Source organism: Stomoxys calcitrans, chromosome 1 (assembly GCF_963082655.1).
Source record: "Stomoxys calcitrans chromosome 1, idStoCalc2.1, whole genome shotgun sequence".
NCBI lineage: Eukaryota > Metazoa > Arthropoda > Insecta > Diptera > Muscidae > Stomoxys > Stomoxys calcitrans.
Window position 1 is genome coordinate 257665379 of NC_081552.1, and position 20750 is coordinate 257686128.

The 20750-nt window shown below is 39.3% G+C and overlaps 2 protein-coding genes across 6 annotated transcripts in view; one reads left to right on the forward strand and one right to left on the reverse strand.

Annotated features, from left to right (window-relative positions):
• The window catches only part of LOC131996221 (uncharacterized), a 147799-nt gene that overhangs the window by 43146 nt on the left and 83903 nt on the right, over positions 1-20750 (forward strand). The gene's annotated exons all lie outside the window — the stretch shown is intronic.
• Positions 1-20750, reverse strand: part of LOC106094482 (glutamate decarboxylase) — a 67486-nt gene that overhangs the window by 28372 nt on the left and 18364 nt on the right. For 4 of the 5 annotated variants that reach the window (XM_059365857.1, XM_013261705.2, XM_013261707.2 and 1 more), the window contains one exon: positions 9208-9444. In XM_059365857.1, the coding sequence (XP_059221840.1) occupies positions 9208-9444 (237 nt within the window). Of the gene's footprint in view, positions 1-9207; positions 9445-17853; positions 17969-20750 lie in introns of those variants that run through there. The other variant, XM_013261708.2, reaches the window with a different exon arrangement.

Below are 20750 nucleotides of genomic sequence, written 5' to 3' on the forward strand. Positions count from 1 at the left end.
AAAGTGGAGCAGCCATTAGGCTGTGGAAAAACAAAAGAATTTCCTCCTCCAGATTTAGTCTGTCAGTCTGATGTAAGTGCATAACAATTATTAAAGCCCATTTGGATTTATTTTCAGTTACAATAACCCTTGTTTTCTACTTTTCAGTTGGATTGGGCCCTTTTTCCATACTGCCAAGTACATCTGTTGCCTGACGTCCGTGCTTGAATGTGAATTTTTGGAGGACACTTTTGTATGCTGAACTGTTTGTTGTTTTGAAAGCTTCCTTCCTTCCTGCGTCTTGTGAAATGTGATAGACAAGCGACTATAATCGCTCATCTTGACACAGACCTTTTTGGACACGATTCACTTGAGTTCACTTGTTTAAATACAATGTGAAGAATTATTTAAAGATCATTTGTCCATGATGTGTGGGAAGATTTTGATGGGCGATTTGATGAGATTTAACAGAAGATGGGAATAATTTTTTTGTTATTGGAAATAAATATTTATTATTTAATTTTTTCTGTTTAGTTCTATTTTATTTTATTATACCCGCCATCGAAGGATGGGGGTATATTCATTTTGTCATTCCGTTTGCAACACATAGAAATGTCCGTCCGTCTGACCGCCTGTCTGTTAAAATCACGCTACAGTCTTTAACAAGTAAAAACGTCCTAAGTTCGGCCGGGTCGAATCGAATCTTATATACCCTCCACCATGAATCGCATTTGTTCTTTCCCGGTATCCCTTTTTAGACAAACAAAGGATAAAAGAAAAGAATTGTGCTAATTGAGTTGAATGTTGTTGACCACAGTAGAAGTCTGTGTGGAAAATTTGATCCAAATCGAATATGAATTTTGCCTTTTAGGGGCTCAAGAAGTAAAATAGGGAGATCGGCTTATATGGGAGCTGTATCTGGCTAAAGACTGATTCAGACCATATTTGAAACGTATGTTGGAGGTCATGGAAGAAGCCGTTGTACAAAATTTCAGCCAAATCGAACAAAAATTGTGCCCTCTAGTGGCTCAAGAAGTCAAGACCCGAGATCGGTTTATATGGCAGCTATACCAAAACATGGACCGATATAGTCCATTAACAATCCCAACCGACCTACACAAATAAGAAGTATTTGTGAAAAATTTCAAGCGGGTGGCTTTACTCCTTCGAAAGTTAGCGTGCTTTCGACAGACAGACGGACGGACGGATGGATTGACGGACGGACATGGTTAAATCGACTTAAAATGTCACGTCGAACATGATTATATATACTTTATGAGGTCTTAGTCTAATATTTCGAGGAGTTACAAGCAGAATGACGAAATTAGTATAACCCCTATGGTGGAGGGTATAAAACTCGAGATATTGAGCTGAAACTTTGCACAGATTCTTTTTTTGTTCATGAGCAGTTTAAGTTCGAAGATGGGGTATATCGGACTATATCTTGATATGCCCCCATATTGACCGATCTGGCGATTAAAAGTCACATTTATTATCCGAGTTTGTTGAAATTTGGGAGGGTGAGTTGAGTTAGGTCCTTCGATATCCTTCTTACACAGATAGACAGATCCGCCGATTTAGGGTCTTATTCCCATAAAAGCCACATTTGTTATGCGATTTTGCTGAAATATAGGATAGTGCGTTTTATTAGGCACTTCGACATCCTTCTTCAATTTTGCCCAGATCGGTCCAGATTTGGGTATAGCTTTCATATAGACCAATCTCTCGATTCAAGGTGTTGGGCCCATAAAAAGCGCATTTATTGTCCGATGTCGCCGAAATTTGGTACAGTGAGTTTTGTAAGGCCCTTCAAGTTTTTTTTTTCAATTTGGCCCAGATCGGTCCAGATTTAAATATAGCTGCCATATAGACCGATCTCTCGATTTAAAGTTTTGGGCCCATAAAAGACGCATTTATTCTCCGATGTCGCCGAAATTTGGGACAGTGAGTTAAGTGAAGACTCTCGACATATTTACGCTATTTGGCTCAGATCGGTCCAGATTTGGATATAGCTGCCATATAGACCGATCTCTCGATTTAAGGTCTTGGGTCCATAAAAGGCGCATTTATTCTCCGATGTCGCCGAAACTTGGGACAGTGAGTTAAGTTAAGCCCCTCGACATATTACAGCAATTTGGCTTAGATCGATCGAGATTTGCATATAGCTACCATACAGACCGATCTCTCAATTTAAGGTCTTGGGCCCATAAAAGGCGCATTTATTGTCCGATGTCGCCAAAATTTGGCACACTGAGTTGTGCTAGGCCTTTCAACATTCTTCTTCAATTTGGCCCAGATCGGTTCAGATTTGGATATAGCTGTCATATAGATTAAAGAGGCTACCGTAGCGCAGAGGTTAGCATGTCCGCCTATAACCCTGAACGCCTGGGTTCGAATCACCATCACAAAAAATTTTCAGCGATGGTTTTCCCCTCCTAAAGCTGGCAACATTTATATGCTATGTAAAACTTTTCTCTATAGGTGTCGCACTTCGAACTTCGTTCGAACTCGGCTATAAAAAGGAGGGCCCTTATCATTAAGCTTAAACTTGAATCGGACTGCACTCATTGATATGTGAGAAGTTTGCCCCTGTTCCTTAGTGGAATGTTCATAGGCAAAATTTGCATTTTTGCCATATAGGCCGATCTCTCGATTTAAGGTCCTGGGCCCATAAAAGCCGTATTTATTATCTGATTTTGCCAAAATTTAGCAAAGTTAGTTGCGTTAAGCCCTTCGATATCCTTCTTCAATTTGGCTCAGATCGGTCCAGATTTGGATATAGCTGCCATATAGACCGATCTCTCGATTTAAGGTCTTGGGTTCATAAAAGGCGCATTTATTGTCCGATGTTGCTGAAATTTGGGACAGTGAGTTGTGCTAGGCTTTTGAACATTCTTCTTCAATATGGCCCAGATCGGTTCAGATTTGTATGTAGCTGTCATATAGAACGATATCTCGATTTAAAGTCTTGGTTCCATAAAAGGCGCATTTATAATCCGATTTCGACAAGTGACTTATGTTAGGCTTTTATTTTTGTTTATTTATTATACCCACCACCGTAGGTTAGTGGGTATATTCATTTAGTCATTCCGTTTGCAACACATCGGAATATCAATTTCCGACCCTCCAAAGTATATATATTTCGGATGGTCGTAAAATTCTAAGACAATTTAATGATGTCCGTGTGTCTGTCCGTCCGTATATTGTAATCACGCAACAGCCTTCAAAAATTGAGATATTGAGCTGAAATTTGGCACAGATGCGTCTTTTTAATGCACGTTGGTTAAATATTTGAACGGGCCATATCGGACCATAAAAAGTCGAATGCCCATAAAAACTTTATTTTTCATCCGATTTTGCTGAAATTTGAAATGGTGAGTAGTTTAAGGCTTCCCGATAACTGACCTAAATATGGTTCAGATCGGACTATATTTAGATATAGCTGCCATATAGACCGATCTCCCGATAAAGGGTCTGAAGGCCATACAAGCTTTATTTATTATCCGATTTTGCTGAAATTTGCAACTGTGGGTTATTTTAAGCCTCCCGACATCTGACTTAAAAGTGGTTCAGATCGCACTATATTTAGATATAGCTGCCATATAGACCGATCTCCCGATAAAGGGACTGAAGACAATAAAAGCTTTATTTATTACCCGATTTCGCTGAAATTTGAAACAGTGAGTTTTCCTGAGCCTCACGATATCCGACCTTAATATGCTTCATATCGGTTTATAATTGGATATATCTGCCAAAAGGACCAATATTTTGTTCTACAAAATTGAATAGTGGCATATATATTGGACCACTCAATTTCCGTGCCGAATTTGGGTGTTGAAGTTATGGCAATGTTCACTGGATTGTGACGAATTGGGGTTTACATATATACCTAAGGCGGTGGGTATCAAAAGTTCGGACTGGCCGAACTTAATGCCTTTTTACTTGTTTTATATTATTTTATTTTATTTTATTATGTTTTATATTATTTTATTTTAGCTTATTAAGTTGCAATACCATGTACACAAGATAGGTTAAAACATATCGATTTTTAACTTAGCTTAAGCACATATGTAGTGTCAATCCTATGGCAGCCGGTTGTACGTACCGAATTGACCCGATGGAGTCCTTCATCTGCAAGGACTACTGCCTCAGTGTACAACACACTGCTACAACAACAACAAATATAGTGTCTTAAAATTGCCTTTCCATAATGACTTATAACTTAAATACCAAACAACTTTTAATTGAAAAGTTTTCATATAACTACTCATTTCTCTGCGTGTATTAGGTATTCACACGTTTTGTTAACTTTTGAACTATGGAAGTAGACTTCCATAAACAAACATTTTAATATGAATTGTGCGGCAGATTTGATTTAATTAAAATCCTCCACAAATTTTTGGCCAACTTCAATAAAAGAAGATGATGACAAGAGTGTCACAAGCAGCATGAGTTAACAGCCACAAAGTGTTATCAATGTTTGAACAGCCAACAGAAAAAAAAACAAACACAATTCTGGAAATTAGCAACTGCAACATCACACGCAGAGCATTGAACAGAGGGATCTCGTAACAAGATTTTGGCATAAATTTGAATAAAATTATCACATGGCAAACGAAGGTCGGAAGTAAGGCAGGAGGCAGGCGGAAGAACTGCCAAACGGCAGAAAGCATATGTCAACGAAAAGAGACAGAGATGAGATGGCAAGCAAGGACACATTCGAAGGATAAGCAGCAAAAAATGACACACTCTTACTCACACTCGAGTCTGAGACGTGTTCGAAGGTAATATACACGAATTAGGGTTGTCAACAACACTCCAATGCTACGCCATGCCATTCTAAGGCATATTTCTCTAAGTTGTATTGCGATTAAAAAGGAAGGACAAAGGATAATGTTTGCCCACCAACCCAGGCAGCAACCAGGCAAACAACAGTAGCGCTGTAGTTAAAACCATTTTATGGTCCATTGAATATTGATGGCCAGCAAAAGATTATTTACACCTATCAACCACAGACGACGTAATTCATTTTGTGTTTGTGTGTGTTTGTTGCGATGGTGGGAGAAATGCTGAATATTGTCTATAGAAGGGCTTAAAAGGGTAGAAGGGTAGACTTTGGACTGATTTTTTATTTTAAGAAGATTCAATTGTTTACACTTTTTGTGTTTTTGGAAAAAAAGTCAATGGCAGAGAACATAAAAAGCCATAAGAGTTTACATCAATCATAATTCGTGGCCAAAAGTGAAATGTGATTTAAAATTGCACTGTGGTTTGGATTCAGAATTGTGTTAATATTTTAGTGACACGGTTTGCTACTGAATACAGCAAATCATAATCACATCGAGAAATTGATGGTTAGCTCGGAAAGAAGATGGCGATGGTCCAAGTCAACTATGTAAGGTAGGAGGACCTGCTATAGAGAGAAACCGATCAAAAAGTTCATTGTACGGTGTTACTTACTATTGGGTTGCCCAAAAAGTAATTGCGGATTTTTCATATAGTCGGCATTGACATTTTTTTTCACAGCTTGTGACTCTGTAATTGCAATATATCAAGTTATAGTCTGATTCGGACCGTAAATTAATTGAATACTGAACATTGCAGAAGTCATTGTGTAATATTTCAGTCCATTCGGATAAGAAGTGCCCCTTGTAGGGGCTCAAGAAGCAAAATCGGGAGAGCTGTATCAAGCTATAGATCGATTGAGACCATATTAGACACGTATGTTGAAGAGCATGAGATAAGCCATTGTACAAAATATGTGCCAAATCGGCTGAGACTTGCGCCCTCTAGAGGCTCAAAAAAATTAAGATCCCAGATCAGTTTCTATAGCAGCTATACTAGGTTATTTTTCCGATTTGCGCCATACTAAGGGCAGTTGTTGGAAATCATAACAAAACACCTAAGGCAAAATTTGTGCCAAATCGGATAGCAATTGCTCCCTGTAGAGGCTCAAGAAGTCAAGACCCAGAACGGTTTATATGGCAGCTATATCAGGTTATGGACCGATGTAAACCATACTCAGCACACTTGTTGGAAGTCATAATAAACCACCTCATGCAAAATTTCAGTAAAATCGGATAATAATTGCATCCTCTAGTTGCTCAAGAAGTGAAGACCCCAGATCGGTTTATATGGCAGCTATATCAGGTTATGGACCGATGTAAACCATACTCAGCACAGTTGTTGGAAGATTATATGGCAGCTATATCAGGTGATGGACCGATTTAAACGATCCTAAGCACAGTTGTTGAAAGTCATAATAAACCACCTCATGCAAAATTTCAGTAAAATCGGACTAGAATTGCGTCCTCTTGAGGCTCCAGAAGTCAAGACCCCAGATCGGTTTATATGGCAGCTATATCAAAATATGGACCGATTTGGCCCATTTACAATCCCAACCGACCTTCACTAATAAAAAGTGTTTGTGAAAAATTTCGAGCGCCTAGCTTTACTCCTTCGAAAGATAGCGTGTTTTCGACAGACAGGCGGACGGACAGACGGAAGGACATGGCTAGATCGACTTAAAATGTTATGACGATCAAGACTTTATATACTTTATAGGGTCTTAGACGCATATTTCGAGGTGTTGCAAACAGAATGAGGTAATAAGTATGCCCCCATCCTATGGTGGAGGGTATAAAAATGAGTGAGGGGACAAGCATCCCCCTTATCGCAATAATCAAAAGCGCCATATATTGCACATATGTAGGTGGACAGATTTCAGTGAAAATTGGTTTAATACAAATTCGATTTGAATTTTTGGGGTCAAGTGACTGGGGGGAACACCCTATCCATAAAACACCTCTAGCAAAAATTAATTGAGATAAGGACAATATGAGACCCAAATGAAATACATTTGGCAGAGGAGTCACCAAGGAGTCATCAAGTCACTCTACTCCCAAAAACCTTCCATGGGACCTAAATGAATATTTTAATTTAGGAGAAGTATTAACATCTGACATCCAAATATTATTCATATGCCTTATCAGTGTGTCGCATGCGGTCTTAAGTAGTTCAGCGGGTAACCCGTCGGCTCCTGCTGCCTTGTTGTTCTTTAGTCGGGTCACTGCTACTTGAACCGCATTCACAGCCCCAGGATATGCGACGTCCTGATTTGCTCGGCCACAGGGCCTTTAACACTCTCTAACATACGATACTAGCCCACGCCTTGATCACGCAGTCAACGTAGAAGACGTATACCCTACCAAGTAGCTCACACATTGGAAGTCTCTCTGATTCTATAGCGAAATCTGCGGCAATCAGCTTGTCTGCTGTTTCGTTCCCTACCACGCCTTGATGGCCTGGGACCCAGCAGAGCCTAGCCGTCTTTTCCATGATTTGAAGAAGCTCTTTGCAAAAATCTAAGACGATCTATCCATGTCTGTCGGTCTGTCTGTTAAAATCACGCTACAGTCTTTAAAAATAGAGATATTGAGCTGAAAACTTGCACAGATTCTTCTTTTGCCAATAAGCCCCCATATAAACCGATCCGACGACTTAGGGTCTTAGGCCCGTAAAAGCCCCATTTATTGTTCGATTTTGCTGAAATTTGATGCAGTGAGCTGTGTAAGGCCATTCGACATCCTTCTTCAATGTGGCTCCGATCGGTTCAGATTTGAATGTAGCTGCCATATAGACCAATCTCTCGATTTAAGGTCTTGAGCCCATAAAAGGCGCATTTATTGTCCGATTTTGCCAAAATTCGGCACAGTGAGTTGTGTTAGGCCACTCGATATCCTTCTTCAATTTGGCTTAGATCGGTTCAGATTTGGATATAGCTGTCATATAGACCGATCTCTCAATTTAAGGTTTTGTGCCCATAAAAGCCCCATTTATTCTTCGATGTTGCCAAAATTTGAAACAGAGAGTTGTGTTAGGCTCTTCGACATCCTTCTTCAATTTGGCTCAGATCGGTTCAGATTTGGATATAGCTGTCATATAGACCGTTCTCTCTATTTAAGGTTTTGTGCCCATAAAAGGCGCATTTATTGTCCGATGTTGCCGAAATTTGGAACAGAGAGTTGTGTTAGACCCTCCGACATCCTTCTTCAATTTGGCTCAGATCTATCCATATTTGGATATAGCTGCCATATAGACCAATCTCTCGATTTAAGGTCTTGGGCCAATAAAAGACGCATTTATCGTCCGATGTCGCCGAAATTTGGGACAGTGAGTTGTGTTAGCGCCTTCGACATATTTTTTAAAATTTGCCTAGATCAGTTCATATTTGAGTAGAGTTGCCATATATACCGATCTCACGATTTAAGGTTTTGGGCCCATAAAAGTCAGATTTCTTGTCCAAAGTCGGCGAAATTTGGGTCAGTGACAACCTTCGACAACCTTCTTTGGCCCAGATTGGTTCAGATTTGAATAAAGCTGACATATAGACCGTTCTCTCGATTAAAAATCTTGGCGCCTAAAAGGGGCATTTATAATGCGATTTTGCTTAAATTTGACACAGTGCCTTATGTTTGGCTTTTCGACATCCGTATCGTATATGGTTGGGTTGGTCTATATTTGAATGTAGCTACCAAAAAGATCAAAATTTTGTTCTACAAAATTGAACTTATTAGATCACTTATTAGACCACTCAATGTCTTATGCATTTTCACCGGATTATGACGAAAGGTGGTTTACATATTTACCCGAGGTGGTGGGTATCTAAAGTTCGGTCCGGTCGAAATTAACGCCTTTTTACTTGTTTTCAAAAAAAAAAAAAAATTGTAAAATATTTTTTTCACTTCAGTTCATTGTCGCAACTACAGTATTGGCATCACATGAAAAGTCATTTGGCTGCTATTGAAAATAAAACTCACAAACACGCCTTATACTCCGCCCCAACGCTTGAGTCCTGTATCGTTCATTGTCTGGCGTAATCGTATCAGGAGCACGTGACCACAATTGTTCTCTTGGAGTGTCGATAATCAGCATGTTTATACAAGAAGTGTGCCCAGAGGGGGAACACAATCCACCTAACGGAAATACTCGGTTTGTAAAAGGGAAGCAAGTCACACTTTTCCCTAGATAAGGGGAGAAGGATACTATCTGCCACACAGGCCTTCCAAAAGGAAATACATACCGATGTTTCCAGATAACTATAAATTGTTTTTAATGAATTCAATTCAATTTCAACTTTAAATCCCATCAATTCGTTCAGCCAAGCATAAACACATTTTGTATCCCCTTTCCCGTTTTTGGATGAAAACTGGCAGATAAGCAACTTACCCGTCTTCACTTGGTACTTGAGCGTGGTGGCACAGTCTTCAATCAATTGCTGTAGATTCACAGCCCGATCTGGTATGTCTAAGTCCAAGAGGCGTTTCATATCTTCGGGATGATGGAAATCCAAGACTTTCTCATTGCGATCATTTGTGGCCTTGACGAAATCCAACAGAACATCAATCACCTTCAGCAGGAATTCTCGAGTCTCAGGGCCCGCTGTAACTGTGGTGGGCAAAAGCTCTGCGGCAAATAAGAAAAAAAGAAACCAACAACAATCAAGATTAGGCCACAAAAAATATAGATTTTCACAAAAAAAAAAAATTAAAGTAAAAAAGTCTCATAGCTGATATCAGCTCTCCATTGCTTTGTAATGTGTTCTCGCCTTCCGCTTGCAGGAAATTATGTGCTTTTTATCTTTGACTATGAATAATGGTTATGAGTTTTTGGGCAATGTATATGCCTTTACACAGAGATTGATAAAAAGGTCAAAATATATTTTCACCCAATATTAAATTACTTGAAGGAATTTTGCCCATGTTGCGTTGGCTTTTTTGGGAGGTGTGGGTTTTTGGTTGGTTGCCCATTAAAGGTTACTGTTTTCTGCTGCAGCTCTGTCTCTATGAACATTCGTTTTGCGTCCCCCATTTCGTATGTTAACACAGATGTTGCCCTATGACTAGGGCTACACCAGAATTCCAGTCCTTGAGCACTGTGTGTCAGCTTTGTGTCAAATTTGAGACACTCTTTGCAAGAGCATCCCTTATTTTGTTGTCCTGCAAATGTGCATCACATTATTTTTGTAAAGATTTCCCTTGTAAGGACTTAAATAATTACTAATTGATGGTGTTTTCTCACTGCTGAGCCATCCTACTTATTTTCCCAAGGATTAAATTGTCAGAATAATGGATTTTTTAAGTAAAACAACTGTAAATGCAGAGATTTGGAAAACTTCTGTTTTGCCAGTAGAGAGTGGTAGGTTAAAAAAAGCCAACAAAGGAGAAAAGTCTAAAAAATAAAAACAAAAAAAAATTTTTCTAATAGTTTCGCCAGGATTCGAATCCAGGCATTCAGCGTCATAGGCTGACATGCTAACCTCGGCGCTACGGTGACCTCCAGGTATGGAGGATATGGAAAGAACATTTTACCCAACTACTAGTGTCCGACGTTGGCGGCGAAGAGGATGCCGCAGAACCAATCACTGATGATGGTATAGAATGTTTACCTCCTAGTCAGAATGAGGTCCAAGTAGCAGTGACCCGACTGAAGAACAACAAGGCAGCCGGAGCCGACGGGTTACCCGCTGAACTATTTAAGACCGGAGGCGACACCCTGATAAGGCGTATGCATCAGCTTATCTACAAAATCTGGCTCGAAGAACGCATATCCGATGATTGGAACCTCAGCATACTATGGTCCGTACAAAAGAAAGGAGACAAGACGGAATGTGCCAACTACAGAGGAATAAGTCTCCTCCCGATCGCAGACAAGATACTCTAGAGCGTACTGTGTGAAAGATTAAAACCTAAAATCAATGAGATAATTAGGTCCTATCAATGCGGCTTTAGACCTGGTAAATCCACCCAGGGCCAGATATTCACACTGCGCCAAATCCTGGAAAAGACCCGAGAAGGACAAATCAACACCTACCATTTTTTTTTGTTGACTACAAAGCTGTCTTCGATACTCCTTTACGTTCAAAGGTATTTCAAGCCATGTCTGAGTGTGGTATCCCTGCAAAATTAATAAAACTCTGCAGGATGACACTTGCTGATACGCGTTCCTCAGTAAGAATAGAAAAGAATCTCTCCGAACCATTTAATCCCAAACAGGTTTTCAGACAAGGAGACAGCCAATGGTGTGATCTCTTTAATATCCTGCTGGAGAAGATTATACGAGATGCAGATGTGATTAGATATGGCACACTAATCACAAGAGAACACATGCGACTCGCCTATGCCGACGACATCGATACCATAGGTAGGTCACCGGAAGTAGTAACTGCAGCCTTGGAAAGAATCGAAAAAGAGTCAGTGAAATTGAGTCTGACAGTAAATGGAGATAAGACGAAATGGATGGTTTCAACTCCCAAAACGCCATGTACAACCGAACAGATAAAGTAAATGGAGAAAGTTGGGAACCACAACATTGAGATAGTCAGCAACTTTATCTACCTCGCCACCGCGTAACCGAAACGAATGACACCAGTTTTGAGATTAAGCGAAGAATAATACTGCCAAACAGATGCTACTTTGGATTAAGTAAGCAGTTTAGAAGCAAGGCCACCTATGGACAGACAAAGATTACACTATACAAGACATTGATACTACCCGTGTTGTTATATGGTTCTGAGGCATGGGTACTTGTGAAAGCAGACGAGGCAGTGCTTGGAGTATTTGAGAGAAAGAGTCTTAGTAAAATATACGGACCAGTTTGCGTTAATGGAGAATATAGGCGTCATATGAACCACGAGCTGTATGACGACGATAGCATAGTTGAACGTATCAAAATACAACGGCTGCGTTGGTTAGATCATGTTGTCAGAATGGATGAAGAAGCTCCAGCAAAGAAGTCTTTGGAAGGCAAGCACGGTGGTACGCGCAAACCGGGAAGATCAAAAGCCCGATGGAAAGATCAAGTGGTGGGAGACACCTCGAAACTTGGTGTCAGAGATTTTAGAATGAGCCCAGAAGATCGAAGTGCTTGGAACGCTATTCTACCTTCGGCTATTGGAACAAAGGTTCTGTCATAGCCAGTTAAAGTAAAGTAAAGTAAGATGAAGGGCCTCCTTTTTATAGCGGAGTCCGAACGGCGTGTCGCAGTGCGACACTTTTTTGGGGAGAAGTTTTTACATGCTAACCTCTGCGCTACGGTGGCCTTCATTAATGCCATATAAATGTGTACTTTGGTCGCGAATTCCATTCGGAACTAAGATCATCAAATGCATCCCGGGCCGGGCCGAACTTTGGATACCCACCACGTCGTGTATATATGTAAACCCCATTTCGTCACAATCCAGTGAAAATTGGATAACTTATGCATCCAAATTCGGCACGGACATTGAGTGGTCTAATATATAAGTCACTATTCAATTTTGTAGCACAATATATTAGTCTTTTTGGCAGATATATCCAATTATAAACTGATCTAAACCATATAAAGGTCGGATATCATGAGGCTCAGAAAAACTCACTGTTCCAAATTTCATTGAAATCAGGTAATAAATAAAGCTTTTATGGGCTTCAGTCCCCTTACCGGCTGATCGGTCTTTATGGCAGCTATATCTAAATATAGTCCGATCAGAACCATATCTAGATCGAATGTTGTTTCAAATTTCAACGAAATCGGGTAATAAATAAAGCCTTTATTGGCTTCAGACCCTTTACCTGGAGATCGGTCCATATGGTAGCTATATCTAAATATAGTTCGATCTGAACCACATTTACGTCAGATGTCGGGAGGCTTAAAGTAACCCACTGTTTTAAATTTCTGCGAAATCGGGTAATAAATAAAGCTTTTAAGCGCTTCGGACCCTTTATCGGGGGATCGGTCTATATGACCGCTTTATCTAAATATGGACCGATCTAAACCATATTTACGTCAGATGTCAGAAGTCTTAATATAACCAAATGAGTCAAATTTCGCCGAACTCAGGAAATAAATAAAGCTTTTATGGCCTTCAGACGGTTTATCGGCAGATCGGCCTATATGGCAGCTATATCTAGATATAGTCCAATCTGAACCATATTTAGTTCAGATATCGGGAGGCTTAAAACTGGTTCAAATTTCAGCGAAATCGGGCAATAAATAAAGCTTTTAAGAGCTTCGGACCCTTTATCGGAAGATCGTTCTATATGGCAGCTTTTCTAAATATGGGCCGATCTAATCCATATTTGGCTCAGATCGGGAGGCTTAAAATAACATACTGTTGCTTATTTCAGCGAATAAAGCTTTTATTGTCTTCAGACCCTTTGTCGGGAGATCGATCTATTTGGTAGCTATATCTAAAAAATATAGTCCGACCTGAACAATATTTGGGTCAATTGTTGGGAAGCCTTAAACTACTCATTGTTTCAGATTTCAGCAAAATCGGATGAAAAATAAAGTTTTTATGGGCATTAGACTCTTTATCGGAAAATCGGTCAATATAGCAGCTATATCCAAATATTGTCCGATTTGGCCCGTTCAAAAACTTAACCAGCGTGCATCCAAAAGACGTATCTGTGCCAAATTTCAGCTCAATATTTTTTAAGGCTCTAGAGTGATTACATCAAACGGACGGACAGACACACGGGCATCGTTAAATCGTCTTAGAATTTTACGACGATCCGAAATATATATACTTTTTAGGGTCAGAAATTGATATTTCGATGTGTTGCAAACGGAATGACTAAATGAATATAGCCCCTATCCTACGGTGGTAGGCATAAAAAGGAAATTGATGGTATGATTTTAAAAAGAACTTTTTTCGGACACTCTAATGTATATTTGCTGTTGGGGGTTTTCTTTTCAAATTTGTACTCTACTTTCAAAAACTTTCATTTGAGTCACACTTTGCAGCAACCAACTTATATTTACTTTAGGGCGATTTTTTTGGGGATGGACCACCCAGATACCTGGTTCCGAACACTTATGTATATCAGATTCCCACACTACTGTCAAATACCTTCCTTTTGAGTCCCATATTTTCATGATCACCATACATATCCATTTAAGGGTGATTATAAGGGTGGGGTAACCCTCCGGAATCATATAACCAAATTTTTATATAAGATTTATATGTCATTTCTAAATATCTTTCATTTGATACCCATATTGTCCTAATCGGTTAACATGCCCGTTTGGGTGGGGCGTTCCCCCAGGTTCTTTGGTTACAATTTTATTTGTTATACCCACCACCATAGTATGGGGGTATAATAATCCAATGATTATGTTTGTAACACATTGAAGTATTGATCTGAGACCTCATAAAGTTTATTAATTTTTATACCCACCACCGAAGGATGGGGGTATATTCATTTTGTCATTCCGTTTGCAACACATCGAAATATCCATTTCCGACCCTATAAAGTATATATATTCTTGATCAGCGTAAAAATCTAAGACGATCTAGCCATGTCCGTCCGTCTGTCCGTCTGTCCGTCTGTCTGTTGAAATCACGCTACAGTCTTTAAAAATAGAGATATTGAGCTGAAATTTTGCACAGATTCTTTTTTTGTCCATAAGCAGGTTAAGTTCGAAGATGGGCTATATCGGACTATATCTTGATATAGCCCCCATATAGACCGATCCGCCGATTTAGGGTCTTAGGCCCATAAAAGCCACATTTATTATCCGATTTTGCTAAAATTTGGGACAGTGAGTTGTGTTAGGCCCTTCAACATCCTTTGTCAATTTGGCTCAGATTTGGATATAGCTGCCATATAGACCGATCCTCCGATTTAGGGTCTAAGGGCCATAAAAGCCACATTTATGGTCCGATTTCGCTGAAATTTGGGACAGTGAGTTGTCTTAGGCCCTTTGACATGTTTCTTTAATTTGGCCCAGATCGGTTCAGATTTGGATATAGCTGCCATATAGACCGATCCTCCGGTTTAGGGTCTTAGGCCCACAGAAACCACATTTATTATCCAATTTTGATGAAATTCGGAGCAGTGAATTGTGTAAGGCTCATCGACATTCTTCGTTAATTTGGCTCAGATCGGTTCAGATTTGGATATAGCTGCCATATAGATCGATCCTCCGATTTATGGTGTAAGGCCCATAATAGCCATATTCATTATCCGATTTTGCTGAAATTTGGGACAGTGAGATATGTTAGGCCCTTTGACATATTTTTTCAATTTGGTCCAGATCGGTTCAAATTTGGTTATAGCTGCCATATAGACCGATTTCTTGATTTATGGTTTTGGGCCCATAAAATGCTCATTTATTGCCCAATGTCCCCGAAATTTGGAACAGTGAGTTAAGTTAAGCCCTTTGACATACTTCTGCAATATCGCACAGATCGGTCCAGATTTGGATATAGCTGCCATGTAGACCGATATCTCGATTTAAAGTCTTGGCCCCATAAAAGGCGCATTTATAATCCGATTTCACTGAAATTTGACACAGTGACTTATGTTCGGCTTTTCGACATCCGTGTCGTATATAGTTCAGATCGGTATGAGGTATATAAGTATAAGGTATGAAATTTTCACCGAATTTTGATGAAAGGTGGTTTACATATATACCCGAGGTGGTGGGTATCCAAAGTTCGGCCCGGCCGAACTTAACGCCTTTTTACTTGTTTTTAATCTTCTTGACATTCTAAGCCGATTTTACCATGTCGGTCCGTCCATCCGTCTGTGAAAATCACGAAAGCAGTCGATAGTGTAAAGCTAGCCGCTTAAAATTTTGCACAGATACTTCTTATTTATGTAGGTAAGATAAGATTGAAAATGGGTCATATGGGTTCAAATTTGGATAAAGGTCCCATATAAAGTAGTCGACCGACTGCACTTCTTGGGCCCCCAGAAGCTGTTACCTGTTGAAAGGAATTCTTAGATATTTGTTGTCTATCTGTCTATTATGATAAATCGTATCAAATGCGTTCAACGGTAGAGGGTATATAAGATACGTCCAGGCCGAACTTATATGTTTTTATACCCTCCACCATAGGATGGCGGTATACTAATTTCATCATTCTGTGTGTAACACCTTGAAATATGCGTCTAAGACTACATAAAGTACATATATTTTTGATCGTCATGTCATTTTAAGTCGATCTAACCATGTCCGTACGTCCGTCCGTTCGTCCGTTCATTCGTCCGTCCGTACGTCTGTCTGTCGAAAGCACGCTAACTTTCGAAGAAGTAAAGCTAGGCGCTTGAAATTTTGCACAAATACTTTTTATTAGTGAAGATCGGTTGGGATTGTATTAATGGGCCAAATAGGTCCATGTTTTGATATAGCTGCCATATAAACCGATCTTGGGTTTTGACTTTTTGAGCCTCTAGAGTGCGCAATTCTGGTCCGTTTTGCCTGAAATTTTGCATGTGGGGTTTTGGTATCACTTCCAACAACTGTACTAAGTATGTTTCAAATCGGTTCATGTTTTGATATAGCTGCTATATAAATCGATCTAGGGTCTTGACTTCTTGAGCCTCTAGAGGACGCAATTCTCATTCGATTTGGCTGAAATTTTGAACGAGGTGTTTTGTTATGACTTCCAACAACTGTGATAAGTATGGTTCAAATCGGTCCATGTTTTGATATAGCTGCCATATAAACCGATCTTGGGTCTTGACTTCTTGAGCCTCTAGAGGGCGCAATTCTTGTCCGATTTGACTGAAATTTTGCAAGTGGTGTTTTGGTATCACTTCCAATAACTGTGCTAAGTATGGCGTAAATCAGTACATAACCTGATCCGATCTTGGATCTTGACTTCTTGAGCCGCTAGAGGGCGCAATTCTCATCAGATTTGGCTGAAATTTTGAATGAGGTATTTTGTTATGACTTTCAACAACTGTACTAATTATGGCGCAAACCGCTGTATAACCTGATATAGCTGCCATATAAACCGATCTGGGATTTTGACTTCTTGAGCCTCTAGAGGGCGCAGTTATTATCCAAATTAGTTGACATTTTGCACAACGGCTTCTCCCATGACCTTCAACATACATGTGAAATATGATCTGAATCGATCTATAGCTTGATACAGCTCCGATATAAACCGATCTCCCGATTTTGCTTCTTGAGCCTCCCTACAAGGTGCAATTCTTATCCGAATGGACTGAAATATAACACAATGACTTCTATTTGGGTTGCCCAAAAAGTAATTGCTTAATTGGATTTTTCATATAGTCGGCGTTGACGAATTTTTCCCAGCTTGTGACTCTGTAATTGCATTCTTTCTTCTGTCATCAGAATTGCTGTAACTTTTAGCTTGCTTTAGAAAAAGGTGTAAAAAAGTATATTTGATTAAAGTTCATTCCTTAGAATGAAATTTAAAATTTATTAAAAATGCATTTACTTTCTTTTAAATAATCCGCAATTACTTTTTGGGCAACCCAATACAATGTTCAGCATTTAATGCATTTATGGTCCGAATTGGACTACACCTTGATATAGCTTCAATAGCATAACAGTTCTTATTCATTATTCTTTGTTTATCTGAAAAGAGATACCGCTGAAAGAACTCGACGAATGCTATCCATAGTGAGAATATATAAGATTCGGCCGGGCCGAACTAGGCACACTCTTACTTGGATCTCATTTTGTAAGGTTTTTAAGAAAATCTAAAAAAATTCAAATTAAATGTTCATGCTTTAAAACAAACCACTGAAGCTCATCATTGTATCCTATGAAACCCTTTCATGGAACATAACAAAATGTCAGGAACCCTAACGCATAACAAAACAAATTTTTGTTTAATAGAAAAATTCCTGAAATTCCTGTTGAAAATAAATTGTTGGCCAATGATTTTTGTGTTCTAGCAGCGGCATGTGCGAAGAAATGAAAACGAAGCTAAAACGTTTTTCTTGCCTGCCTCCCCAATAAAAGCCAACCCAACCAGCCAAGAACCAAGGACAGGAGGAATTGCGGCAGCAGTGTAGGTAATATCCTGTGACTAAACGGTTTATGTTTGTTTTATTTCAATTTAAGACTCACACAGTTGCTGCTTTGCACTGCAGTGAATGGTCCAAAAGCTGGCACTGCGGTGGTGGATTGCAAGAGTGCGGGCTTAGTTCGTTTGACTTTTTGTTGATGTTGGAAAAAACTGAAATCTCTGTATAGAATCCTTAAGTTTGAGGGTGTAGAAAAAGCATGTGTGTGTGTGTTTGTGTCATATACACTCTATTCACCGCCTGCTAGTGTTGTTCAAGAAGTGATTTATCACAAAGTGAACGAGTGTCCTGGACATATTATAAGCACACTTGAGTTATGAGTAAATGTAACAATTTTCTTTTGAACGATGTCGTCAAATATTTTTGCACACAAAATATTTTGCTTAGTGTTGGCTTTTGCTAAATTTTTCTTTTCTTTTGTATTTTGTTCTGTTTTTTTGTCACTTTCACTTTTGGTTTTTGTTTGGCTTTGCCATTTTTAAGGACATTTAGGATTTGTGTTTGTGACATAAGGTTGAGGAGATGCAAGGCAACACATGTAGCAATGTTAAGCTCTTTGTGAGCATTTATTTGCTCATTTTGTTTTGAATGTCCTTAAGCACATATCAACAAATGTCTTGACAATAGTCTGACAGTTACATATACATACACAGAAATGTATGCACATATGTTTGCACTACGGTAATAGTGTTGAGAGATGCTTTGATCAAATAGTAGGAGGATTTTTGTACAGAATGAGAATGGAAGAATAATTTTTGTGAAGTTTTATAGGCATACCTCCTTAATTTATATTGGGGAACATAAGTATTTAATATACGCTCCACACACACACACACACTTCTATCACACATTTCAAACCATCTGGTGGAGGATACATACGATTCGGGCCTGCAAATGCAAATTTTGCCCATGAATATTTCACTAAGGAACAGGGGCAAACTTCTCACATATCAATGAGTGCAGTCCGATTCAAGCGCAATGATAAGGGGTGACGTTTTTATAGCCGAGTCCAAACGGCGTGCCGCTGTGCGACATCTCTTTGGAGAGAAGTTTTACATGGCATCGTATCTCACAAATGTTGCCAGCATTAGGAGAGGAAACCAGCGCTGAACATTTTTTTTGATGGTCTCGCCAGGATTCGAACCCAGGCGTTCAGCATCATAGGAGGACATGCTTTGTCTTTCCTTACTTGTTAAAGTAAGGAAAGACAAGTAAGGAAAGACAAAGAGCGTTGCCGACTATATAATACCCTATACCTACCCTATCAGTGTAAATTTCCGCTATATATGTAAGATATATCCAAATATAAACCGATTGAATCTATGGGGTGATTTTTTAGCTATTATCTTTTTGGCAACACTGGTTTAAACAGCTCACGCACGTTTCGTGTTTTGTTTCACTGTCAAGCATCTTCAGGTTGGTCTATAATTTATCCATGAATAGTCTTACAAACGAACAACGCTTACAAATTATTGATTTTTTTTTATCAAAATGAGTGCTCTATTAAGAAAATTCATCGCGCGCCTCTTCCATTATCTCATTTTTGGTTCATTTTTTTATTTTTGGTTAATTTTTGTTTCAATGTGTACCTAAATAACCGTAATTGTCAATTTTGGAGTGAAAATCAGCCAGAAGCATTGCAAGAGCTACCAATGTATACAGAAAAGGTCGCAGTTTCATGCGGTTTATGGGCTGGTGGCATCAATGGACCGTACTTCTTCAAAGGTGACGCGAATCGTAACGTAGCTGTGAATGGTGAGAGCTATCATGAGATGTCATTCAACCTTTTTTGCCCAAAATGCAGGAGCTTGACTTGCATGACATAAGGCTTCCAAAAGACGGTGCCACATGCCACATAGCATGCATAACAATGGACTTATTGAGAAGCGAGTTCGGTGAACATTTTACTTCACGTTTGGGACCGGCCAATTGGCCGCCTAGATCATAGAATTCAACACCTTTAGATTATTTATTGAGGGGCTATGTTAAAGCTTATGTCTATACGGACAAGCCCGCTTCAATTTATTCTTGAGATACCGGCCGAAATGTTGAAAGGGTATGCCAAAATTGGACTGAGCGGATGGACCATTTAAGGCGCAGTCACGGTCAACATTTGCATGAAATAATCTTCAAAAATTAAATTATATAGACCGTAATATAATAGATTCAAATAAAAATTTCATGCACTTTTCTGAATTTAAAGTGTTTTTTTTTTTTGAAAAACTTGTCTATGCCGTTAAAAAATCACCCTTTATAAAGAATACGGATGTTAGGAAGACTAAAAAATGTGCCTGTTATGGGCAAAAGACCACAAATCGGGAGATCGGTCTATATGGCAGCAATACATGTATATAGTATGATAAGATATGGGCCATATTGAACACGGATATCGAAAAGCCTAACACAGCTCATGTAAGTCCCCAGACCTTTAATCGGTAGTTGGTATATGTAACAGGTACATTCAAATATAGACCAATCTAAACCATATATGGCACGGATGTCGAAAATCCTAACAAAGGTCGCGGTTCCAAATTTCAGCGAAATTGGATAACAAATGGGGCTTTTATGGGTCCAAGACCGAGAGATTGGTCTATATGGCAGCTATACCCAAATATAGCCCGATTTTTACAATACTCGGTACGCAATGTCAATAGGCTTAAGACTCAGATCACCAGATCGGTCTATATGGGGGCTATATCAAGACAAAGTCCGATATAGTAACAAGTAAAAGCGTGCTATGTTTGGTCGGGCCGAATCTTGCGAACCCACCACCATGGACTGTGCTAAAAATTTATACAAAATAAAAATTTTGTTGTAGGGCATAATTTTTTTCTACAGGCCAAACTTCTGTCAAACCAGCAAAAATTCAAGCTGAAAGGAACCAAACAAGGAAGATCGAGAGACCGGTTTACATGAGAGCTCTATCATGTTATAGACCAA